At 41.9% G+C, this 27563-nt stretch overlaps 1 protein-coding gene across 5 annotated transcripts in view; it reads right to left on the bottom strand.

The window, feature by feature from the left end:
- Nucleotides 1-27563, bottom strand: part of LOC147209608 (glutamate receptor 3-like) — a 130265-nt gene that overhangs the window by 79874 nt on the left and 22828 nt on the right. For all 5 annotated transcript variants that reach the window (XR_015100263.1, XM_086105724.1, XM_086105725.1 and 2 more), the window contains exon 3: nucleotides 9113-9352. Coding sequence is in view for 4 of the 5 variants with exons in the window: in XM_086105724.1 (XP_085961850.1) it covers nucleotides 9113-9352 (240 nt within the window). In the remaining variant the exon portion in view is untranslated. The remainder of the gene's footprint in view (nucleotides 1-9112; nucleotides 9353-27563) is intronic.

Here is a 27563-nt window from a genome sequence, read left to right as displayed (position 1 = left end):
AAATTTCTAAAATACAAGGACAGATCAAGGATCCTACAAAAAGCTAAATACTTAAAAGGCTCCAACATCTACATCAACGAAGACTTTACAGATGCCGTACGACAAAAAAGAAAAGAGCTCCTCCCAAAATTAAAAGCTGCATGTGACAGAGGGGAAACTGCCTACTTAAGACATGACAAACTTATCGTCCACCCCCGCACCAGTACTCCAACACAACAGGCTCGAGTTCAACACCATCAAGCAGCATACTGAGAATTGTTCACCACCCGACGATAAAAACTCTGACCCTACTGAAGCAGGAAATTCACATACCAAAAAACATGGACTTCGAACCCTTTGATGACCCTTCCAACCCTTTGATGACTTCCAACCCTACCGACCAAAAGACATTTGACCCTGGGAACAACTTGGACCCGGACAATAACTTTTTCAAGACCGACTGACCGCGAGGGAGCCAGCTACGACCGACCGTGAGGGAGCCAGTGATGACCGCGAGGAAGCCAGCGACGACTGCAGGGAAGCCAGCGACCGCGAGGAAGCTGGAAGACAACCAGCCAGCGACCACCGCGAGGGAGCCAGCGACGACCGCAAGGGAGCCAGAGACGACCGAGAGGAAACCAGCGACGACTGCAGGGGAGCCAGCGACCGCGAGGGAGCCGGGAGACAGCGAGCCTGAGGGAGCCGGGAGACAACCAGCCAGCGCGCGTGAGAGAGCCGGGAGGCAGCCAGCCAGCGAGCGTGAGGGAGTCGGCGACGACCGCAAGGGAGCCAGCGACCACGAGGGATCCAGGAGACGTCCAGCCAGCAACCGCGAGGGAGCCAGTGATGACGGCGAGAGAGCGAGCGACAACAGCGAGGGAACCAACGACGACCGCGAGGGAGCCAGCGACGACCGCATGGGAGCGGGAAATTCACATCCCAAAAACATGGACTTCCAACCCTTTGAAGATATTGACTATAAGCCATCCGATCCCGAGAACAATTTGGACCCAGACAATAACTTCTTCAAGAACAAACAAAGGGTAACAAACTCTGACTATTACCTGGATGAACAATTCAACACTAATATAAAATTGGAAAATGCACTTTCAGTAATACACTTAAACAGTAGAAGTCTCTATAAAAACTTCACAAAAATCAAAGAATACCTGACTAAATTCAATAAATTTAAAATAATTGCCATATCAGAAACTTGGCTTGATGAAGATAAAACAACTGAAATGGAAATAGAAGGTTATGAAATGTTTGCAACTAATAGGGAAAACAAAAAAGGAGGGGGGGGGTTGCAATATATGTAGACAAAGCACTTAAATGCAGTAAAATCGAGAGATTGACAAACACAATAGAAAACCTAATGGAATGTCTAACCATTGAAATACATAATAAAAAGGCATCAAATATCATCATAAGTTGCATCTATAGGACACCAGGATCATGTATTGACACATTCAATAAAAAACTAACAGATATGCTCAGTTACTACAACGATAAGAAAACACGAATAATATGTGGTGACTTTAACATTGATTTATTAAACCCAAATGGACACAAAAAAACAACTGACTTCATAAATACTATGTACAGCAACAGCTTTTTCCCAGTAATCCTGAAACCTAGCAGAATAACAGTTGACACGGCCACATTAATAGATAACATATTTATAAATAAGATTGATCATAAAATGGAAAGTGGACTTCTCATTAATGACATAAGTGACCACCTACCTGTCTTTGCAGTTTTTCATAATTATTTTGATAGAAAAGCTAAGTCAACAACTCACATAACAGAAATAAGACTAAGAACCCATCAATGCTTTTAAGCAAGACCAAGAAAAACAAAACTGGACCGAGGTCTACTCAAACAAAGACCCAAATACAGCGTTTGAAGTATTTCAGTCTACCATAATCTCTTTATATGATAAACATTTTCCATTAACTAAAGTCTCCAAAAAGTATAAAGAGCCAAGTAAGCCATGGATAACGAAAGGCATAGAAAACGCATGTAAAAAGAAAAACAATTTACATAAATTGTTTTTAAAATTGAGAACTGAAGAAGCAGAAAAAAATATAAGACCTATAAAAATAAACTAGTAAATATTATAAGAACCAGTAAAAGAGATCATTATCATGCACTATTAGAGCAGAATAAAAGTAACACACAGGAAATATGGAAAATACTTAACCAAGTAATCAGAAATAGTCCTAAAAAAATGGATTATCCAGAGTATTTTATCAAAGGCAAAAATACTATTTTGGAAAAAACTGCAGAAATAGCAACTGAATTTAATGAGTATTTTGTCAACATCGGCAGTAACCTAGCAAAACAAATTCCTGATCCAACAAACTTGTTTGAAATAGATAGATACGTAGAAAAAAACTCCTCCACGATGTTCCTTACTGCTGTAAAACAAGAAGAAGTATCAAATATTATAAAAACTTTTTAAAATAAAAAGTCAACTGATTGCTTTAATATTGACATGACAATAATAAAGCAGATTATAGAATATGTAGTGCGACCTTTCACGCACATATGCAACCTGTCATTCAAAGCTGGTATCTTTCCATCAAAAATGAAAATTGCTAAAGTTATTCCAATCTATAAAAGTAGAGAAAGACATCTGTTTACAAATTATAGACCAATATCACTACTACCACAATTTTCAAAAATATTAGAAAAACTATTTTCTCGCAGGCTTGATAGCTTTATACAAAAGCATGCGCTGTTAAGTGAGAATCAATATGGCTTCAGGGAAAAACGGACCACCTCAATGGCAGTTATGGAGTTTGTGGAAGCAATAGCCACTAATATAGACAACAAAGAATTTACTGTTGGGGTTTTCCTACATCTAAAAAAAGCTTTTGACACAATAGATCACAGTATATTATTGAAAAAACTAGAAAGATATGGCATTAGAGGTGTAGCTTATAAATGGATAAAAAGTTATTTAGAAAACAGATATCAGTGCGTGCAGCTCAACAATAAAAAAACGAATCAACTGAAAATCACTCATGGAGTTCCTCAGGGGTCAGTGCTTGGTCCAAAACTATTCATCTTATATATAAATGATATCTGCAAGGACTCAAAACAATTTAAATGTGTCCTATTTGCTGATGATACAACTTTCTACTGTTCTGGAATAAATCTGAAACAGCTCCTGACAACCGTAGAAAACGAATTAAACAAATTAAAAAACTGGTTCGACAGAAATAAATTGTCACTTAACCTGAAAAAATCGAAGTTAATTGTTTTTGGCACAAGACCAATCAAACACCAAGCTAAAATTATGGTAAACTCAATTGAGATAGAAAGAGCGTATGAAACCAAGTTTCTCGGATTAGTAATAGACTCAAAACTATGTTGGAAGCCACATATCGATAACGTAAAAAGAAAAATAGCCAAAACCGTAGGGATCCTCTACAAAACCAAGGAAGTGCTAAATAAGAGATCTTTGTACACATTATACACTTCATTATTATTACCATATATGACCTACTGTGTGGAAATATGGGGAAATGCCTGCAAAACAAACACACTCCCTATTCTAAAACTACAAAAAAAAGCAATTAGAATTATTAATAGATCAAAATATACGGAACCCACAAATCCACTTTTTATCAAATTAAATACGATGAAATTTTATGACCTGGTTGACATTAAAATCGCCCAATTAATGTACAAAGCAGACAATAACCTGCTCTGCCAAAACATTCAGACGTTATTTCGAAATTCGAGAAAGCAGCTATGATTTAAGAGGTACCAACTTATTCAAAAAACTCAAAACAAGAACAAACATCAAGCAAAGAAGTGTATCTATCAAAGGTGTTAATCTGTGGAATAATTTCGAAACGGACCTGAAAATGAGTAAATTGCTTGCTGAGTTCAAAAACAAATTAAAAAAATAGTACAAACAACCTACATCAATCAGAGTTAAAATGATAAATTCTAAACATTAAATATAATGATAAATCAGAACTAAGTTGATAAATAGAGAAAGGTATTGAAATATCCATTATGAATACAAGAGAAAATTGACACAAGAGTGCCAGGGTGTGGATGTATATAATCCCGATAGAAACCAAAAGTTGTAAAAATATCACGGTTAAGGGTAAAGTATGAGCCTTAATGGAGACTTCTTTCTTCTCACTTTTTTCTTTTCTGATTGATATAAAAATGATTTATTAGATATAAACACATATCGGGGTAGGACTAGATAAGTTTTTTACTTCTTCCTACTCCCTTGAACATAATAACTGTGTTGAATGAAGACTGATTTCTTTCTTTTTACTATTTTATCTACCTTATTTTCTGTCAAATTATTACTGTATATGTTTTATGTTCAATAAACAACAACAACAACAACAACAACACTGGACAAAATATTAGCGGTAATATTTATTAGGATCTTGAATTTTAGTCTGCGCGCACGCACACACACACACACACACACACACACACACACACACACACACACACACACACACACACACACACACACATCCTGTCAATCACCATAGAAGCATCGTCCCCATTAAGACGGTAAAACCAGTCCTACAGAGCTTCAATTTGCGTCTAGTGCGCCTGCTTCATTACGGCGTCTGCTTTCAGACAGCAGTCTGATCTTGGCATTTGGGGCACAAATTTACCTCTATTTGCCACGAGCACAACTCAGCCTGCGCACACAAGCCTTCACTCTGTGGATGTGAGTGTGCCACACTAAAGCCTAATAGCCTTTTTCCGCCGGCCAAATAGCAGCGGCAACAAATGAATAGCATGGCTGTAATTAATCTCCGCTATTGATTCAATAAAACCTTTCGGTGGGACCGAATGAGTGAATGTTATTTATTATTGCTCCTGTTTTCTCCATATAATTGCAGAACTGAGAGAATAATCAAAAAGTTTCTTCCATTATTGATCAAGGCTTTTACTAAAATTGCACAAATGATACGTTGGAGCATAGGATTTTGTGTTGCACATAAGTGTAAATTTACGATGCTTGATATAAAATGAGAACAACCCGACACATTTTGTGATGTATTAATGACTCACAATGATCATTTTTCCAACATCCTCTTTAATTTCGCCGCATCTCTTAGAATGTTCTTTTAGGTGTGTTTATAATTGTGGCTGCAGTTGGAGAGGAGTAGCACTGCAATCAATCATATGAATAGGATTTTCCAAGTATTCCTCTCGTGTTTCTGTTGATGAGCAGGGGACAGCAAAGTTCTCCACTGCATGACGCGGCGACAAAAAACGAAATTATAAAAATGTTTTCGGCTGAACCGTCATCATGCAACATGTCAGGCGAGACATCGGCAAACGTGCAAATGTATGTCTTTCTTTTCCTTATTTGGTGCTAATTCTAAACAGGGAAGAGAAGGCCAATGTCAGGTGAGAGAAGGATTCATATGCACAGCGAATAGCAAAAAATTCAAAATCTCCAGCAGCTTTTGGTTGTAAGTTTTATGATGGAAGTTCTGAACAAATGAGGTTGGCCACCGAGCTTCCACTGAAGCAACTTTGAGTTCCAATCAGTTTAAGCTCCCACCTTGATTTAACGGACCCGATCCCGATTAGTTTGCACCACTTTCTCCTAGTTCAGACAGAAGCGTGTGTGTAAATATAATACAATACATGATTTTAAAAATTTCCACATATAAATATAAGATGGCGCCCGAGTAGGCAGCCTTCGGCAAGTGCTCTTCAAGAGCCTAGCTTTTTTGTTGTTTTTGTCTTTTGTTTTGTCACATGTTGTTTGTTGTTTCATCGTGTGGACCTGATATGGACTGTTTTCAGCGTTTTTTTGGCCACGACATTCGTCAAAGGAGAAGTATCTGTGCTTGGTGGTTGCGCCTTCTCGGCAGCACGCCTGCACCAGCACAGATTTTGTTTGGGAGAAATGTCGGCGCCATTGACTGTCGGTGCTGGACAGACCTGGGGCGCTTGTGGTTTTTGCGCCTGTAATGTTACAACCCCGTTTTGTTCAGTGGAGATGTCGGCACTGTTGGACAGTCGGCGTTGGTGCGGCTGGATGGATGGCTGTTGAAGTTGAGGATGAGGAGAGAGGAGCGTTGGCGCAGAGCGCCGATGCGTATTTGGAACCGAGAGTCGCCGCTTGGAATTGAAATGGATTTCCATGGGACAGGAGAAGTGAACCAATCTCTTTTTTCGTCAATGGATGCTACAGCTTCTTGTTGACTTTGAAACTTAGCTTGTAGCCGACGTGTGCACATTTTGAGCATGACGTCTCTGATCCACTGGTTAAAGGACACTTTGATTCTGTCCTCTTTCATCTCAAACTGCTTCAAACAACAAAGCGTGTGACGGAAAAGTGGTTAGGACTGCACGACTGTCCGTGTTTGTGTATGTGTTGTGTTTATTATTTTACTTTATGTTAACTGTTTTGTTAAGCGCTTTGTTACAGCTGCCGCTGTTGTGAAAGCGCTATATAAATCAGCATGTATTGTATTGTATTGTGTGTGTCCATATTAGCAGGGGAGCTGCACTTGGTGATACGAGGAGGTGGAGGCTCTCTGACACATCTGTCTGCTTGATGAGCCAAGTGTCGGAGCCCCCCAAAGAGCCGGATGGAGTGCATCAATAAAATACTTTAATCCCCACCCGGGGCCAATGTCCTCCTACTAATAAGGGATCGTCTTACACCGCTGGCAGTCAGGATCGAGGTAAAAGTGACTTGGCACGGCTTCTGGCACGGAGGGCTCCGCACTGTACACAGGGAACAGTCTGGACACCGGTAACAGGCTGAGAATCAGGCAGGCCTGCTGTTGCCTTAATTGCCGGACTGACTCTGTGTTTTGTTTCCCCTCCTCTCGCGCTGCCCTCTCCCTGATGCCCTCTGGTCTCTCCACTTTCTTTCTACTAAGTGTCACACTCATTCCACCACCTCCTCCGCTTTTGTTTTCCAGCCTCCTCGCCCCCCCATCTCACCATCCGAGCCTGCCTTCAGACACACAGTGAAGGCGGCGGAATGGAGGGATGGCGGCGGCAGCTCAGCAGGGGCGGCCGTGCTGAAGGACGTGTGGGTTGCTCGCATCCGCGGGGAAGAGCCGATGAGTGTTCGAGTCAGAGTGACCCTAATTAACCACACATTATCTGCAGGCTGTGCAGTGGATTAAGGCCTTCAGCTGAGAAGACCCAAAGACAGACTTCATATCCTGCCTCAAAGCGAGAGGAAGAGGGACGGGGCTGATGGGGTGAAAAGACAGAAAGGGCCAAAGAAAAATCGGGATGCTTGAAGCTTATCTGTTGATTAGAACCTCCCATTAACGGGCAAGTCAACATCTCAAATCCACGTCAATCAATGTGTGAAGGAGAGGCTGCCACACTATCGGGTGAAGTCATTTTTGTTTCCCATCGAAGCCAAAGACATCAAATAGCTGAGCCTGTCATCGGAGGAACAGGTCCCTCCCTCAGGCACAGGTGCGGAAGTTTCAGTAGGAGGAGGATCATTATTCCGTTGCGAGATAATGAGCACCCTTTCTCGTTTGACATTGGAAACCCCCCCGAAATGACCACTCGAGCGTGTTGACAGACCGTCCTAAACATAAAGCACTGCTGCATTAAACCGGAGTCTATTGTCAACAAGGCAATTCAATCCGAGAACAACACAAAGCCCTTATTGACGCAGCACAAAGCACGGCAGCCTCAAGCAGGCGGCGCCTGCGATTTGGGAAAGGAAAACATTTTAGCGGCAGATGTGACATACCTCATTTCCCAAGACAGACGAGCCACTATCAACATGATTAAACAGAAGATTAACTGACACAAACCAGCCAACTGTTCCAAGTACCAAAAGATTATTGCTCATGAGACACCATTTCTTCAAGTGCTATGTGTTAATACAAGCTGCTGATTTATTTGTACTGATTTACATAACGTGGCACTACCGTACAGTGCTGTGTTATCACTTCAGGCATTACAAGGCTCTTAGAGAGTATTACGGTCGATCCTCTGCTTACCCTTCTGAGCCACTGTAACATTTACCGTGTCTTGTCACTGTTCACCGTCACAAGCGGGGCTCCGGCAGCAGTCCATATTCTGCCACCCGGTATACATTTTATCCGAATGTACCCCCAAAAGACTGGTTTCCTGATACACTCTGGCTGGGCCATTCGTCCTGTCACCGTGACAACGTGCGGTTGCGCCATTTAGCCATCCGGAGGAATGTTACATCCATCTACGACTGTTGTACTGAGCTTTCATCTGAGTTCTCAATTATAACATTCTATCCAACGAGCCAGTGAGACCTTTTCTGTGGCCCGAATAATTATTTTTACAAACAAATGTATTAGATCAGGGGTTGGCAACCACCCAGTCACAGACCGCTGCTGGTTTGGTGCCAGGCTGCACAGAGTGAACAAAAACTATTTGATGAATGATCCGCTTCTGTCATTGATTTTATTTTGTAAAAATGCAATTTAAGACCACCACTCAATTTAAGCGGTAGCCCCTAAATCAACAAGCCATGCTAAATATCAAAATGATACACCGGTATGCAGAAATTCTTGAACTGAAATTATTTTGGAAGTGTAAATGAGAAATTATTAGTTATGCATGAATTCTCACAATTAGTGTGAAGGAAAATGTCAAATTGAGTTACTCATTTGTATTCCTGAACAGAAAGATGTCTTTCAGTGCTTTAGTGTTCATTCTTTTATTCAATAAAAATATCTTGAATTCTGACATTTAGTTTGAAATTCCTCTTTCCTGTTCTAGATAGGAAAACATCTGGAGAAAGATGCCACATTAAAGCACTTGAAGAGGCTGGATGGTCTCTTCTTGTTTTTTTTTTGTTTGTTTTTTTTATGATGACACGTTGGCTAATACATTTGCTCAGCAGTGGATGTCGCCAAGATGTCAAGTCAAATGTCAAGGGTGTAACGACCACAGCGACGAGCCGGTTTGCCTTTAGGGGTTTGTGTGTGTGTGTATATATATATATATATATATATATATTCAGTCTATATACAGTATATACATACATACAGTATATATATTCAATATATATACTGTCTATATATATATATATACAGTATATACACATACACATCTTTTTTTTTTGTGGGGGGGGTGCAGTGTATTTCACGGCTCTTACCTCGGTCTGTGTCGTAGAGGTAGACAAACTTCTGCCACTTGTAATGCGAGATCAGACTGAGGACTGCTCCTCGGAGCGCAGGACGCATCTGGATGACGAACTGCACCTCGTTGTCGGTGGGGTAACTGGGTGTCACGAAGGAGGTGTGCAGAGCTCCGCAGAATGACGTCAAGGTGTTCATGGACTTTTTGTCGTAGAATCCGAAGATGGCGTACACTCCGCGGGAAAACTGAGAACAAACTGCAAGAGAGCCGAGAGGTGCCGGGGCACGAGAAGGTTCAGGCTTGTGTCGATAAAATGAGCGTATGCACATTTAAAAACTTTCGCCTCATCACTTTAGGCACGAAACGATTGATTGGGTCATTTGAATCTCCACTAATAGCCAATTAAAGCTTGATGTGATTGCTAGTGCTCCTCCATACACTTGATACGCCTTGACAGCGGATTCTGGCTAATACACATTAACAGATCGTGTTACTCAGATAGGCCGAATCTTTCTGCGCATATTCGTCTTCTGATTTTTCTGGAACACTTTATTGCTTTTAAAGTTAAGATCTTGTATTATTAAATTGTGTAGTACTTGCGTCTGAGATTTTTCTTAGGTCAGTTCTGTAAAAATAACAAAAAAAACAAAAAGTCTACAGCCCAAAAAAAATTTGATCCTTTTATGACTATAACAGAAACCATTCTAAAGTTAAACTGCTATACTTTTTTTTCAGGAGAAAAAAAAAATCCACTTTTTTGAAACAACCTTTGAAAAATGTTTTAAACACAACAGGACATAAGAAAGTCGAATGTCACTCTGGTGAGTGCAGAGCCCTCCCAAAGTCAAATCATTCTAATTTGGATCACAATTTCCATATGACAGAAAAACAATTTCTGCATGTCCGAATTTTTCCATTACGATTCATGAATTATTCAGGAAGAAAATGCCAAGCATAATACATCACATCTTTTAACAAAAGCAAAAACAGTTCCTGACTCATTTTTGTCCACACCTTCTCTCATGAAAGTAGTGTGTATGTGACTAACAGCAATAGAAAAATGACAAATTCACCCTCAACAGACAAATATTTAGTCCATCCATCGATCCATCCATTTTCCACCACTTATCCGGGGTCGGTTCGCGGGGGCAGCAGCTCTAGGAGGGAAGCCCAGACTTCCCTCTCCCCAGCCACTTCTTTGAGCTCTTCCTGGCGGATCCCGAGGCGTTCCCAGGCCAGCTGGGTGACATAGTCTCTCCAGCGTGTCCTGGGTCGTCCCCAGGGTCTCCTGCCAGTGGGACATGCCCGGAACACTTGACCAGGGAGGCGTCCAGGAGGCATCCTAATTAGATGCCCGAGCCACCTCATCTGGCTCCTCTTGATGTGGAGGAGAAGCGGCTCTACTCTGAGCCCCTCCCGGATGACTGAGCTTCTCACCTTATCTCTAAGGGAGAGCCCGGACACCCTGCGGGGAAAACTAATTTCAGCCGCTTGTATCCGGGATCTCGTTCTTTCGGTCACGACCTACAGCTCGTGACCATAGCTGAGGGTTGGGACGTAGATCGACCGGTAAATTGAGAGCTTCGCCCTTTGGCTCAGCTCCTTCTTTACCACGACAGACTGATACAACGTCTGCATCACAGCAGACGCTGCACCGATCCGCCTGTCGATCTCGCGCTCCCTCCTGCCCTCAGTTGTGAACGAGACCCCAATATACTTAAACTCCTCCAGGGTGGAGAGGGCACTCCACCCTTTTGAGGACCATGGTTTCAGATTTGGAGGTGCTGATCTTCATCCCAACCGCTTCACACTCAGCTGCGAAACGCTCCAGTGAGAGTTGGAGAGCCCTGATTGAAGGAGCCAACAGTACCACATCATCTGCAAAAAGCAGAGATGCAATACTGATATTTAGTAGAGTTGATAAAAATAGATGCTGATTGTTAAAAGTAAACACAACAAAAAAAATGCAATCCATTTATGTTGCTTGAATTGTACAGTATTCACAAGTGGAAACGCAGGGTTCAGGGATTTTGTATTTATTTATATTTGTCGCTGATTTTTACATTTTTTTCCTAGCACATCAGGTTTTGAAAATAATACTAATACTTTCATCACAATCACATAATATGACGATGATGATGTATATGTTAGTTGCTCCATGTACAGCACTTTGTATGCGACGATGGCTGTCTGAAAGTGCTCTATAAATACAGTTGAGTTGAGTTGAGTTGATGAATTAAAGGTTAGGTTCAGCAAGAGCTTTTTTTTTTCTGATACATCATAGCTAGCTATAAATTACAATGCATGGTAAAATCTGTAATGCGCAAGCTTTTGTCGGTCTAACTTAAAAAAATAATTATATATACATTACATATACTGTATGTATATATATATATATATCAAAATCCGGAAAAAATTGACATTTTATAAGTGTCAAAAATACGTTTAAGGACATTTAAAGCCATCTCTGATTAAAATTTGCTGTTGACCAGTGAAATTTATCGTTATGAAGGGCCACCTGGCAACGTTTGTCGACGGGGTATATTATGCTCACCGGTATTTTCCCGATGAAACATTTCATGAAAGACAGAAAATGTGAACATCGTCTACTGTATGTTACCAACTAGCCAGGAAGGACCCCTCAGCCACCCACCATTTTTGATAGAGGGTCGGTGCGTTACCAAAACATTTTTCTTACGACGGTCCTGAAACCGCCCCCCCCCCCAAAAAAAAAACAGTAGGCCAACTTTAAATTCCAGTTTGAATTGTTCTTGCACAGTAGATTGTGGCAGTCAAAGGGAAGAGAAGAAAGCACAGCTCCCCCATGCGCAAGAAACTCCCTGCCGCCCCCTGCTACTCTTTCTGCAGCCTTCTACAGTCTTTTTGTAATTTTATTTTATTTTTTTTGCCTCGAGGGAGTGCAGAACTCCAATTCGTTAATGACCTTGTGTGCCGCATTCGCTGCAACCTTTGATCTGTTTTCACTGTAACGAACCCATAACTCCTCAAGGGTGTGAACATGTGCATGGTGACACATCAATGTTTTCCTGTGCAGTCATCATGCACTCCAGCGGGTGATGAATGTGCACAACCGTCAGGCAGAGAAGTTTCCATTACTTCTGAAATCTGGTCCTCATCCTCACATTTCTAGCTACAGGTGTGCTTTCCTAACCTCTCACCAATTGCTGCTCGCTTACTCTGATTTACTCTCAAGTGCTTCCACTGGGTAATGAAGCATCCGTCGCAGCTGTAAACACTTTGAATATTTCACCGCAACGGTCGGATGTTGGGAAAGGATCGTTACATCGTGGTCACATTAAACGATTGGTTTAAACATCGGTGCCTGATAGTGCCACCTTTATCCATTCAAGTTGCACTTCCAACGGCAATCGGTATAAAAATTGCTTTTTTTGACTGAGATGAGTCAGCCGAAATGGGAATCGGTGCATCTCAGCGCTCTTGCGTTTTCTGCCTGCATTGCAATTAAGACTGAACAATGAATCAAATTCAAATCAACACTGCAATTAGGGTTCCCGCAGTTTAAATGAAATACTTTTAATTCTATTCAAAATCAAATTTAAGATGACCTTCAAAAAGTGTCCTGTCTCAACTTTGTAAACAATGATGTGGTTCCTCTGTTGAGACTGTGTGATGTTACCACAAGAGTCATTCACAATTTTTTTTGATCAGAATAATAACTTCTTTTGTGACTTGAGACCATTTATAGTCATAAAACCCACTGTGAACATTTTTTTGAAATACTGATTTCAGCTATTTTAATGCCAACGGCCTTGTTTTTGGATTAATTGATTCAATGGTTTTTAAGACTTTTTAAGGCTCCGCGGGTTTCCTGGTAATGTATTAGAATGCAATTTTGAAATCGCAAAAAAAAAAGGTTCATTTCAGGAGGTTTTTCGATTGCAAAATGTCATAGAACTCAACCTCCCCAAAACGTGGACAGATAAGACTACTTAGGGAATCAATAAAGTTCTCAGCTTCTGAGTGATTGTGTGGATGAGGTAAGTGCGGAGAGGACATCTTGAGCTGCACTATGGGTCAGATTATCTGACTCAAATACTTCAATCTATGATTATTTCTGTCCATTGTTTTTAGTGTCGCCGCTACCTGAGCATTTCCATAAAAGAAACACTGAAATTGCTCTCCAAATTCAGTTGGGACCCGACACATTTAGATTGAATGGTGACAAAGTAGCATTTTGTCCACACATTGTACAATATTTATTGTTTCTACAGAGGAAAAAAAAAGTTTTCATGATTTCAACTTTGAGCACTTGTATCTACATCCCCCTCTTGTTCAGTAAATTAGTACCTCCATAGTTAAAGTAGATAAATTAATTCACGGTTCATTTGTCTTTATTATAGCTAAGACCAAATCATTTATGTATAATAAATCTGATCATGTTCATTGTGATACATATTAAGTAAATACAGATTAAAAAAAAAAAGAACAATAATACTGTTCTGTATTTGTTTGGATTGCATTTGGTTTTGTTCCCTCATGTGCCCTTTTTGTCGCCACCTGTTCTCGCCATCTGAGTCCCTTGTGTTTAACCAATCAGCTCCCTCAACCCTTTGTGTCTTGTCCAGGTGTTTCTCATTGTCTCGTCACTTTGCTTGTATTTAGTTCCCTGAGTTCTTTCAGTCTTTGTTGGGTCATTGTGAGTGTGAGTGTCTGTTTGCTCCTGTCACGTTTTGTTTTCTGTCACAGGTGTTTTGCTATTTTGGTTCCTTGTGCTTTTCAGGACTTTGAGTACTTCAGTGGGGTTTTTTTTTACAGTGTAGCCCTGTCTGTATTTATTTATTTTTGTTAACTACATCTTGGTCAGTCCACCCTGCTCCTCCTGCCTCCCTGCAAAACTTGACAAATGCATGGCTTCGGACCTTGATAAGATGAGTGCATCTCAATGCACAATCATGATATTGAGGAATATAATTGGCAATTATATGAGGCCTCATGAGGCGTGTCGACACAATGACACACTGTGTTGATACATTGCTGATACTGTGTCGCTGACCACTGCCACCTGCTGGACCTTCAAAATCCCTGCAGCCAACCCACTTGACAGACTGAACAGACTGATTTGATGATGAAGTGTATACAATGCACTACCTCACTCTACCCACAATAACCACAAGTGTCATTGTTTATGTTGTTGTTTATGGTGTTTATATTGTTTATATTGTCTATACTGTTCAGATTACATGTCTTTTTATACAGTGTAGCTGCTATCCTTTCTTAGCTGTGTGTGTTTAATGCACAGCATGTCTGCATGCATATATGCACTGAGGATTGAGAGGAAGAAATTTCATCTATGCTGCATGTCATACACAAAGCATATTTGACAATAAATATGACCTTGACCCTTGACAATATCATTCACATCCATGCATTCATATTGTATCATTCAATGTGTTTCAATAATGTGAAAATCATGTGAATGAGGATTCTTGTGGGCTTTGTCTTCACAAATTTTGATTTAGAAAAATAAGATACTCCAGTGTTTTAAATTTCAGTCTGTTGCGTTTAATGTATGCTATTTCCCCTGTTGTGGAGAACACACACACAATGGAATAAGACATGTCAAAAATCCGAGAGGCACTTAGTGAGACAAGGAGATTTTAATAAATACCTTATTCTCCAAAAGGAGATCAAAATGGCTCTACACGGCGGACAATTTGTATTTGTCCGGAAGCTGCTCCATAATATGCACGTACTGTAGCAACGTCACTCGAGTGAAGCGCGTCTCAGCAGTCGATTGTCTGCTGCTCTCTGGTGTGAGCGCGAGCACGTACTCGCGGCGCCGACCCAACCCACGCCACATATTAAGCTTTGAACTACGACAACAGCTAAGCTAGCCTAGCCGATGTAATGATGGTCAGCAGACAAGGTTTACGTTTTATGTGACTTTTAATAACAATGTGGCAGAGTCATCAAAATCAAACATGCGGGGTGCTCACTCGCAGTCACTTTCTGGAACTCTCCCTTATAGGCGGGTCCTCTCAATCAACTGGAGTATGACGTACAGTACAAACGTTCATAAAGCACTTCTCATTTAATAATAGTCTATTATATGACAGCCGACACGACGCTCGAAGTCAGACGGACACGTTTTGTCTGATAATCAGTGTGTTTTCCGTATTGCCCAAATATATATTTTTATTCGAGCGAGGGTGAGGTCTGGCTTGTTTCGGCAGTCGGCATCGTGTCGCCAGACGCACTTCCTTATAAACACTGTGTGGCGGGCTTTTGCTGCGTCAACGCCCCCTGCACTGAGTCGACGCACCCTGGACTGAGTGGCGCAGCCTGGACTGTGCCAAGCAGTCTGGACTGTGTCGACGCAGCCGATGCAGTCTAGACTGCGCCCGTGCAGTTCACGTGTCAATCACGTGATGTAATGAAGCAGCACATGCACCGACACGTGGATTGCTCTGTGAGCCCGACGCATGCGTCAACGCATCGGTGTCGCTGGACCCATCACCAATAATTGCCATTAAATTGCTTTTTAAAAATCCTTCAGTACTAATTGCAACACTTCTTTGAATGATATTAAGCGTTGTTGTGTCTGAGTGTCAACACGCGACGCACTGATACTCAAAAGACGACCCAGCTCACATATTGAGCTCTTGAGCGCAATGACTTGTGAATGAGAGAACTAGTTAGTGGCAGGATTTGCCTCATCCTCTCGAATTCCCTTCCCCGCCTATCTGTCCCGCTGCAGACAGCTCGCCCAAGGTGCGACACCTTCAGCAACACCGGCAGAAGCGCAACTACTGTAAGTGAATCAACAGCTGGACAGCAGTATTGTCACAAATAGCTGCTGTTACCTTCTCCAGTGAATGGGAGCCAGCGGTTTCCTCAGCTCCCTCTTAATTTAGGCCAGTTCTGACACAGAACATGTCCTCAGGGACCGAGTCTGGCGGCATCCCTTTCCGCCCCGATCCAGCTGTCCTCTGCTTATTAGGTTCAGCTTTGAGTGAGGCTGATCTTCAATAACAGATTCTGGATGTGTTATGGCACTGCACCCGCTTTTCAGTGTCACAGTCTTATTGTAGTGGAAGGGTTTGTGATCCCATGAGCAATAGTGTGGCGAACAATGTTCAGAGATGTGCTCACACTCTGGGAAGGTTTTAAGGGAGTGTGAAATGAGCACTTCAGTTTTGAGGGCGCGTGTGTGCACACACATACACACTAGCTAGTTGCACTGCTCAGATTTAGTTGAATCCTAAAATACTGCCTATTTTAGCTGTTGAAAATGTGTGTGATGTCACTTTTGAAAATGATGAACACAAAAGTCTTGGTTTTCCTTCAAGGCCACATGATTTTTGAGTACTGTACACATTCACACATTGTGGGGCCAATTTTTGGGCCCAGGGCAAATCTAGCACAAAGTGAAATCTAACCGTGCGCATAGGGGGGAGGGTTTTTTTTCCCTCGACAGCTGCAGGTAATAGGGGGTGTTTGCGTCATTGTGGGATTGAACGCAGGTGACTTTCTCTCAATCGGAGCAGCTCGCCTCATTCACTTTAAATTCAGCACAGAGAGCGGTGCGGTTCACATGGCATGTAGTACATTTAAGTTGGATGATGTGGATGGACACCGAGAGACCGCCCCTTCCAACCCCGATCAGACAAATCATGAAAACACATTGATGAAAATAAATAAATAAAAAGTTTTAGGGAAGTTCTAACTCCATTACATGCAGTAAGTACACAAGTAATGCAAATTGTGTTCTCCCCACTTGAAGCCAGTGAACTACTTTTTTTTAACTATTACAAATGGGCCATTCGTTTAAATGAGGGCATATAATGCTCATCCATCTTCAACCCAATTCACCAGTTTATTTATTCATAATCGATGACCAAAATAATCAGTAGCAAACAGCTGCACTGCACACCTGCTTTGTCGACATGAACTATGCTAAACTGCCACGCCCTCCACCTAAACATCATTTGTGACGTATAGCGATAGAAGCCTTCACCGCTGCTATAAATGGACTTCAACCACTGTTAGAGTAGCACGACATACAATTAATGGAAGGCGTGTCATTGATTTTCAATGAAGCTGGCGTGTGCACAAACCTTTCGTTTTCTAACTCATATCCACCAACAAGCTCCAACACACGCTGGGGCTTCACAGGTGCCTTCATCCCGCAGACGGCATTAAAAGTCTTTGGAGAGCCCTCGAGGGAGACTAGCAATGCTGTTGATCACTAAGCCTTAAGCAATATGCCTTCTTGTCAGAAAAGACCATTACTTTAACCAGGCAGCTCGAACCAAACACTTGCGTAAAGAGCAGGGAGATCATTATGTAAATTGTAAATAAGATGCAGGTCCTCTTAGCCCTTTTGGAGACAAACGTAGGCTCTGTTGTAACGATAATAAATGTGAGGAGCAAGCTCACAATTGTACATAACCACTTGCTGTGTGAAGTCTGTGAGTCAAGTGCACTTGTTCTTCTAAAACAGCAAAATACAAAATACAAAAGTTTCATTTGTGTGTTGCACATTAGTGGTGGAATTCTTTAAGTGATGGATTTTTTAGTTTGAACTGTTCATGATATCAAAGGGAAATGAAAATCCATCCATCCAATTTCAACATCGCTTATCCTGAACAGGGTCACGCAAGGTGCTGGAGCCCATCCCAGCTAACTTTGGCTGAAAGGCGGACTGCACGATGAACTGGTCGCCAGTCAGCAGCAGGGCACTTATAGAGACAAGCAACCATTTACATCTACATTCACACGATAACCGAGTGGAAACCATTGCACCCTGCCCGCTCACCAGTCAGATTAGTGTACCACTACATCATCAGCGACTGTGAATTCATATGAAAAGATCAAATTAGTCATATAGCTATTAGAAATTAACACGAGAAACCGCCCCTTGGCATAGTTCAAAATCCACATAGCAGTTGGCGACCAGCAGATTGGATTACTTTTACTAAGGGTGGAGTGATTATTTTGGTGGTGGCTAGATGCCTAAGTGAGTAACCCCTCTGATATTGGACACAAGCATGGAGGTTCACATTTCGGTCAGGGAGGATAGCCCACCCACCGAAAAGGGGTGGGTTGCGTCTACCCCTGGTTGGATCAAAGTACTGACCCAACATGCTGGCTCAAATCCTCAACCCAACGTGCTGGGTATCAATAACCCAGCATACATGGGCTCAGCTTCTTGTGGACCCAGCAGGGAGTTCTCCCAGTTTGGGTTACTCTCGACCCAACTGGTTTAAGAGGACAGTGATAAGTAATGTACTTGTTTTTGTGCTTGGCAGAGCAAAGAAGTGTATCTATCAAAGGTGTTAATCTGTGGAATAATCTCGAAACGGACCTGAAAATGAGTAAATCGCTTGCTGAGTTCAAAAACAAATTCAAAAAAATAGTACAAACAACCTACATCAATCAGAGTTAAAATGATAAATTCAAAACATTAAATATAACGATAAATCAGAACTAAGTTGATAAATAGAGAAAGGTATATAAATATCCATTATGAATTTAAGAGAAAATTGACACAAGAGTGTCAGGGTGTGGAAGTATATAATCCCGATACAAACCAAAAGTTGTAAAAATATCACGGTTAAGGGTAAAGTATGAGCCTTAATGGAGACTTCTTTCTTCTTACTTTTTTCTTTTCTGATTGATATAAAAATGATTTATTAGATACAATCACATGACGGGGTAGGACTAGATAAGTTTTTTACTTCTTCCTACTCCCTTGAACATAATAACTGTGTTGAATGAAGATTGATTTCTTTCTTTTTACTTTTTTTATCTACCTTATTTTCTGTCAAATTATTACTGTATATATGTTTTATGTTCAATAAACAAACAAACAAACAAACAAACAAATGTTTTTGGTGTGATGTGGTAAAATCCACTTTGAAGCAATTGGTCCTTTCACCCAAAATAACTTTCCTTGCAAACGGTCTGTCAAAAGGTATAACGCAGTATTTCTCCAAACTCGGCGTTTACAATGGCTAGGTATTCTTCAGAGCTGTAGTGTTTTAAATTTCTAAACATCTATGTATATTTGATGTGATATGAAAAATGTGTAACAAGCTGTGACATTTTTCTTCACACTAATACTCCCATATAGAGTGGGAAAGCAGCGCTAACAACTGATTAATAATGAGAAAAATATTCACCAAGGCAATAAGCCGTTACATATTTGCCCACCAGGGAGGGATTTCAAGTTTGCTATAAAATGAAAAGTACACTGAAGCACCACTTGCTTCTAAATAACTGGAGTAAGCCTCAAGTTAATGGACCGACTTGAACATTAGTTCTTACATATGGAAATTCCTGGCTGGCTGGCGCCAAGGGGGGCGTAAAACTGTATTTATGTGTTTGCCTCCGCAAAGTCCTTAACGTTCCATCACCTCTTTCTCCTCACCTCTTTCCCCAGCCTTTATCCTGACCTCTCCTTTTGTTGACCGTCTTTTGCCTCAACCATCTGCTCCTGCCCTGCAGCAAACCATCTCTTCAAGTGTGCCACTAAGTCTCTCTCTGTCGCTCTCTTTCTCTCTCCCCACCTGAGTGCCTTTCGCTCATCTCTTCTCACACGGTCTCCCTCCAAAATATCGGTCTACTCCATCAGCAAAGCAGACTGTTACTGGACTCTTGCATTTAAAAAAAAAATGCTGCTTGCACTCTCGGGGGAGAAAGTGGCTGCTCTTGCATGAATCTCATCCCTCATGGTGATTAAATAAAAATGAATAAGGGTTGCCCGTGGAGGGAAAACACACAGGCTGAAACTGTCCCCACAGCTCGGAAAAAATCACACAGTGTTTCGTCTAATCCGATGATTCCTCGAGTGTCACCTTGAATTTCAATAATAGCAAATTACTCGGACAAGCATGTGCCTGAATGACGTCAGGGCGAAAGCCTGCGTGGGTACGGAGAGATCTAACGACACCAAGATACGTCATCCTCTTACCCATTCCTTCGCCTCTAATCGCATTTTCTCGTCTGCTGTAGCTAACTGCTCTTCTACCTCCTCCTCCCCCTTCGCTGCCGGAGGGAACCAAGCATCCCATCTCCAGTTCACTGGTCAAACACACACAGTTGCGGCGCCCTCATTCCCGTTCCATAATCAGGACACACAGTAGCGCTACAGGGATGTTACATTTTCTGATGCATCACTTGAGATGACTGGCTCGCCGGATTGCTAGCTTAGATGGACACACGCTATCCTGCAGGCACTTTGGGCTGATTCAAGAAAAGGAAAATATTCCTTATACTTCATTTAGACTACGCTAACCTTTTTTTTTTCTGCACTGCCGAGGGCAAGCGCAAAGAACACTAAATGTCAAAGATGATTGCATCTTTTTGAGCTATTTTCTTTTTCATAAACGACACATTATACCCTCTATTGTATGGCTCTTTCTTGGGATCCGCATATAGCGCTTCTCCCCCCCGCGCTTATACCAACTTTGGGACCTGCCCTGAAGAGGGGATGCTGTCAGGAGCAGATAGCTCCTAAGTGCCCTGGGGGGGGGGTTACATCAGCTCGCCGTCGAGATGTGCAGTGTGCTTCAAAGTGTGAACACAAATGGCAAAGCCGCATTGAAGCCGCCGTGAAACATTAAAGAGAAGATGCCACTCGTCCTGCTGGATCAGCTTCTCACATCGGTCTCTGTAATTTTTTTTTCAATATTTATATTTTATGCATATTCATATTTTCAGAATTAAGTTGGAGTGAATTCGCTTGATAACAGAAGTCCTCAGTTTCTCATGCATCCAGGGCAATTGCAATTAAGGACTTGAAAAGGGCTGCGGAAAATGTGATTGTGGATGTGACAATAATATTTCCCTGAAAGACAACACAGTGCTAAAAAACGTGCAAACGCTACCGAAGGGTGAACATAACACTGTGCTCACTCCCAACTAATTACACAAGCGCAGACTCACACAAACGGGTGCAAAAAATGCTGGACACATTTTGTTCAGTGATATGATAAAAACAAAAACGACAAAGAAAACTGCTAATTTGAGCGATTTATTAAATAACTTCCCCATTGGGATTCGAACCAGTCACACACTTTTAAAAGCACTGAAATGTAAGTAACCCAAAATGGACAGAGACAATGCTGGGTCATTTATACCCAACGCATTTTATTGAGTATGTGACGCGGCACGTATGGTTGGGATTTTGATCCAATCGGGGGTAACTAACCTTACTGATGAGTTAAAGCTACCAAGGAATGGGTTACCAGGCTATCACTCAAGTTGTGTTTCAAAATAATACTAATTTGATTGTCCTAATTTTCTTAGAAGAAAAAGCAACTTTCCCCTGTCAGTATTAGTCAGCTCCTCCACAATACTGTATGAGGCTGGTTGTGATGTCAGCAGCGCACAAAGAATTAAGGAGGAAGATTAGGAAAAAATGCTATAATTTTGAGTAAGCATTTTTCTCTTTTGTATGAGTTTTAGAAAAATGACACTGCAGTACGCTTCATCTATTGTACTCACTGTATACAGTATAACTGTATCATGCAAGTGACTTGATGTGGCACAATTTTTACACCAGGTGCCACCAGCAACATTTTCGAAGCATTTCACATGAAATTTTCTTCATCTTCGCGACACAAGATATAAAAATGGCGACTAGCTTCAGCTTTTCAGTCTGCCAAAATCCAATCTTCCACCCTGTCTGCTGTGTCAAAATAATGAACCCAACCTTGGGTAAAAGTAACCCAATCTGCTCAAAATCCACAGCTTCTAAGTGGGTTACGAAAATAAATAAAATAGAAATTAAATCATTTGTGTGTGTGTGTGTGTGTGTGTGTGTGTGTGTGTTTAATCGGCGGAGCTACACTTACGGCAATCCAATGATTGGTTGTCAAAAAAAAAAAAAACGATCTGAACAACTAAAATAGAATGGGAAGAATGTTAATGGATGCTACAGTTTCTTGTTGCTTTCAAGCTTAGCTTGTAGCAGACGTGTGCACATTCTAGCATGACGTCTTTGATTCACTGGACACTTTGATTCGCTCCACTTTCATCTATTATTATTATTATTATAATAACAAAGTGAATGGAGGAAAAGTGGTTAAGATGGCACGACTGTCTGTTTTATGTGTTGTGTTGTATTATTTTGTCATTTTATGTTAAGTGTTCTTTTGATGACGGCGCGGGCACCCGCAGCGGCTCCTCTTGTTGTCTGTTGTCTGTTTAAGAGGGAGGAAATTACATCTGTGCTGTATGTTACAGCTCATTTGACAATAAGGTTGAACTTGATACTTGACTTGAAGAACACAAAATGTGGCGGTTATTTTGTTATTTCATATGTCTTGCGTTGCAGCTTTTTGTTTATTGGGTTGTGTTCCTCTTCCATGTTGTATCATCGATGGATTACAGTGGTGTTGCCTTTCTATGATGCCATACTATTTATGTAGATGATGCATCACCGTGCCTCCAAATCTTATTGCACGGACCAAAACCAGATAAAGGTTTATTGTTCCAAACAGTATCATGGCAAGCTGCATATTTGGTGGAAACGTGATACATCACGCTTTTATATTCGATCCTATCCACATGAGGAGGAGACTTCACATGAGATTCATCCGCTCTAAAACACCAAGTCAGTTGTTGTTTTTGTTTGTGGTTTTTTTCTTGGCCTCGTACTGAAATGTGACATACACAATAGTAACTGCCTGGGAACTGTAATTAGTCAGGTCCTCCACTACACTGTATGAGGCTGGTTGTGATGTCAGCACCGCACAAAGAATTAAGGAGGAAGAATAGGAAAAAAATGTGCTCAAACCCAGTGATCATCTGTTTGTTTGAGGTTTTTTTTCCCCCCACAGTTATAATTTTTAGTGAGCATTTTTCTCTTTTGTATGAGTTCTAGAAAAATGACACTGCAGTACCCTTAATCTACTGTACTCACAAATACCAACATTTAAGTTAAATTATATTTGTACAAATGTTTGTGGGGAAAAGCGGATTCATTCTCGAACTACAAAGCAGTAAAGCTTCCGCATTTTCCAACTAGTCTTTCCGAAGTCTAATCTCAATGTCAAAATAAGAGCCCGACACAAGGTCAAGTGTGTCGGTTCGTGCTTCACAATCACTCGAATTCATTCGACTACCCACTGGCTTTTCCTTCCACCTCTGTGGCCTTCCACTTGGCCTCTCGGCGATCGCGTGCTGTACTTGGGAGATTGCCTGGTCAGCAACCCCAAAGGGAATGTGCACCTCTCGAGTCCACCCTCTTGTGACATGTTTTGTCACCTTCGAGGTCTTACTGTCGCGCATTGTTTGACAAGAGAACAGCAAACATGGCTGAGAGCCGAGAGCCCAGGTCAAACAAACCTTCGTTTGGCAAATTTCTTCATCCACACTTCTTCATCACTTGTTTGAGTGACAGACTCATTATGCAGGAGCAAGAGGGTAGCAAGTTTAAGTTGAAACATGATGGCTATTTTCAAACTTTAGATAACGCCGGCTTTTTCTGATGGTAGCTTCTGAGCATTTCACTTTCAACGGTCTTTGACGCATGCAAAAATGTCATTCTACGTGCCCTCGTCTGCAGCACGTCATCTCCTTAGCACATGCAATTAAAGACTCTTTGCAAAAGCAGATACGAGACGCAAACTCTTGGCCATCTCTTCCCCTTAGAGGCTGGCTGATGTCAAGCGAGCAAATAACAATCCCTTCGTGGTTGAGCTCACGCTGTTCACCATTTGCTGCAATGCAGGGGAGAGAGGAGGAAGAGTGCTCTTGGCCTTGTATCATCCTTTAGAAAAGAAAAAAAAACATCTCCCCTCGCACATTCAGAGAGATTGTCACGAGAGCACTAGAGAGGGGACAGCTCCTAAACACTGACCCGGTGAGCACGACTGCGCACATTTTTAAGGAGGATTCATCCGTGTATGAAACACGTAAGGCTTATGATATTCTATAATTGGATTTCCCAGAAAGCTGGTGACAAAGTCTCTCACACGCCACTAATCCTCCCAATCAACTTTGCGGGCCCAAGGCGTGCTCCTCGTCGCATGATGAATATGGAGGGTGCAAGCGAGCTGGAAGCGAGGAAGAAGGCGCTGACCGAGGATGAAGTGAAACGCTCCTGCGACGCTACTGGAACGTACAGTTATTAAAAGGAGAAGCGACGCGTTCTGCCACACGGGGCCTTATCTGCATCTCTAACGTTGGGAACGAGAAGGGTCACAGGGGGGTTGGGGGGAGGGCTGCTACAGCGGCGAGAGGAGCAAATTCAACACGTCAGCTCAACACAAATGTTTGAATGCTCGCTGTCACATGTGGTCAATGCTTCTGTCGAATACTGATCCCTTTTTGCTAAATCAACGGAAACAGATCACGCTAGGTCTTCATGAATAGTGCCTTTTACAAGGGAAAATACATGGACAAGCAGCCCCATCAAACATATGACAGAAATTGTTCCGAAAATAATTCAATTTGACTGGACGGGGGAGGGCTGGCCTCGCTCGGGTAAACATTTATAGTGGGATTTCATCTATAGAGCCGAGTAGCCGAATTGACTTGTTTTGAATTCAATTGTAAACATCAGGAAAAAGTACCTGGCAGCTTGTTCTTGCGCTTACTGGGCTGATCCAGGGCCATACCCCCCCCCCCCCATGTTGAAATTCTGATTCTTTTTCTGCCCCTCCTGTATACATCAACATCAATTCATGTTGTTTTTCAGGCCTTTATTGATTCCTTTTTTTTAATCCAAGCACATTAACCAAGTGGCAGTGATTCATGGGCCTAGACCATGAGTCCAGAAATAAACTTCTTACCCCTGCTGTTAAAGTTTTGCATTAAAATCTCTCTACATAACATGTAGCTAATTGAGCCTGGCTTGGCATATCTCAAAACATAGTTAAATATGTAGTTTACTTCAACCAAAGCAGATCTAAGGGTATCCAGTTAGTTACAGATAGAAAGATCGATAGATAGATACCTGCAGGATCTTGCGGCCCCCCTTGGCCCCAATGCAAGCGGACTGTCACAGCAAATAGTGAAAATAATTGCGCTGTCACACCACCATCCTTCTGTCCATCTCAGTCAAACGCTGAACTCAAATTATGTTGACAATTCATTCGGACGAAAATTGTTTCTTTGCTTGACACTGTTTTGTCAAAGTCTTTGCCGAGTGAGATTTCGCGGTTCAGAGAATGGTGGATGGAAGGAAGCTCATTAATGTTTGAGGTAAGGTCCTGTGTTTTGAAATTCTCGGGATTGTCTGGAGCTGTCCATTTTTGGGTCACACAGCTATTGGTCGCTGACTATTTGATTTGAGCAAGCAACGGCCAAAAGTAATCTGCAACTGACACCCACTATTTTACGACCTTCACATGTTTGCTGTGTGGGCAAGTTTGACTTTCACTATCATTTGGTTCTGCGGGCCGGTTGTGACTGCGTGCCACGCCGGATGTGGCCCGTGGGTTGGAAGCTTGACACGTACGACCCAAGACCATTGATTGGTTGACAATGCATCATCACTTTTGAGCAACAACTCGGAACACAAAATGCATTCGAAATGCTGCGTGGGGAGACATGAGACATTTTCATTTCTAGTTTACAGATACTATCGGCATACAGCCATTATTCCTCTTCTTTGTTGAATTTATTGACTGCAGCGTAGAAGTTTGTTTACTCAAAACAGGTGTAGCAAATTGTTCTCTGATAAAATCTAGTACTTCAGTGTCAAAATATGTCTGGGTTTGCAGGCAGAGGATTCATCCGCAGAGCTTTTGTAATTTGTGCTTCAAACAGATTAAATGCTTGGCATTGCCATGTGTCGCTCTTCTAACTGAGGTCAAACCACTGCACGGCTCATCAGTCACATTTACGTCTCATAAAACCCTTCGTCCCTGCAAATGTTGTATGTTTTGTTCATCTGCAGAGTGATTAGTGACCTTTTGTTGATCCTGGCTGAAAGCACCCATAGCAAATGATTGAGATTGTGCGAAATGTAGCTACTATTTTCGGTAACAATTTGCAATTTAGTGAGAGCTTGACAAGGAGCCCGGTGGTCGACTGGTTAGCAAGTTGGGCTCACAGTGCGGAGGTGCAGCGTTCGATTCTTGCTCCGGTGTTCCTGTGTGGAGTTCGCATGTCCTCCTCGTGCCTGTGTGGGTTTCCTCCCACATTCCAAAAACATGTGTGGCAGGTAAATGGAAAACTAAATTGTCCCAAGATTTGAGTGTGGTTGTTGATCTATGTATGCCCTGCGATTGGCTAGCAACCGGTTCAGAGTGTCCCCTGAGCTTTATTGTTCAATGTCATACGACGACGCCACCACTCATTAACCAATTTTGTTGAAAATGTGTTGTTGTTATCCCAGAATATATACAATTACTGCAACTGGACAACAGCAGTGAAAGAAAAAATTGTCATCCTCTGAGTTTCCCCAAAGTGCTGATGTTTCATTTCCGCGTGGACGAAAGGCTGAAAGGCATAAAAAAATAAACAGCTATGTCATCTATGAGGACTGAGCCTTCGTCCTACTTGCTAAACTGCTTTCGGTTTGTCATTTTCTCTTTTGCTCATCTGCATGGCAGTGCTGCAAGGATTGCTGAATTTCCATATTTCTGTGGCGGTGCAATACACGTGAGCACAATGATTCCTGACTTGTTATTTCTGTCCTGAGGGATTTTAGATTGGTGTGTCCTACGTGAGAAACCAAGGGGCTGCCACATGGGGTCTGCATAAGTGGGCCATCATCAGCCACTTGCTTTCGCTTTTTAGTTAGCCTTTGCCGCCGGGCTTGCGTGTCAAACGATATGTCAAGATATCCTAGTGGGGGAGATGGAAATAGTCACTGATGAATTTGCATGGGCAACTCTGATTACAACCAAGGTGGAATGTGAAGACAGAAGACTCTCCTATTTCGTGAACATTTTATGAAAAATAGTTGATAAAACCAAAGCGGACGGGAGATGGAACCAGTTGTTTAACCTTGAAGACATCACTTGGGGGGGGGACTCTTCACGGCCTCAATCCAATCCAGTGCCACTTTTCATCTTATTAGCACCCTTGCTGAGACAGTACTCTGTCCCTGAATGATAAAAGCGATTGTTCAAAGGGAGGGAGGGAGAGAGAGAGAGAAATAGAGTATGGCGACTAAACTGTAATCTATTCCAAGGGACCAGTCAGTCAAAGCCTTGAATAAAAGCTCACTCTTCAGCAAATTTCCCACAAAAAATGTAAAAAAAAAAAAAAAAAAAGTGAGCTGCACACTGAGCTGCGCAGACGAACACCAAAGTAGTCCATCGTGTGAAAATAAATTGGTAACTCTTCATTGCCAGGTGATTGAGCACAGTACATCAAAATTTTGAATCTATCACCTGTCTGTCTGTCTGATGGTCTCTCTTTCTCTCTCTCTCTCTTCTCATCTATCTATTGCTACAGAATGTAGCACAGTTGGTTAGCTCCCTCACATTTCTTTTACTTTAGATTTGAATTGTGAGTGCATA

This window comes from Hippocampus guttulatus, chromosome 2 (assembly GCF_054856545.1).
Source record: "Hippocampus guttulatus isolate MCC_2025c chromosome 2, RoL_Hgut_1.0, whole genome shotgun sequence".
Classification (NCBI taxonomy): Eukaryota; Metazoa; Chordata; class Actinopteri; order Syngnathiformes; family Syngnathidae; genus Hippocampus; species Hippocampus guttulatus.
This window is presented reverse-complemented; position numbering and strand designations above follow the sequence as displayed.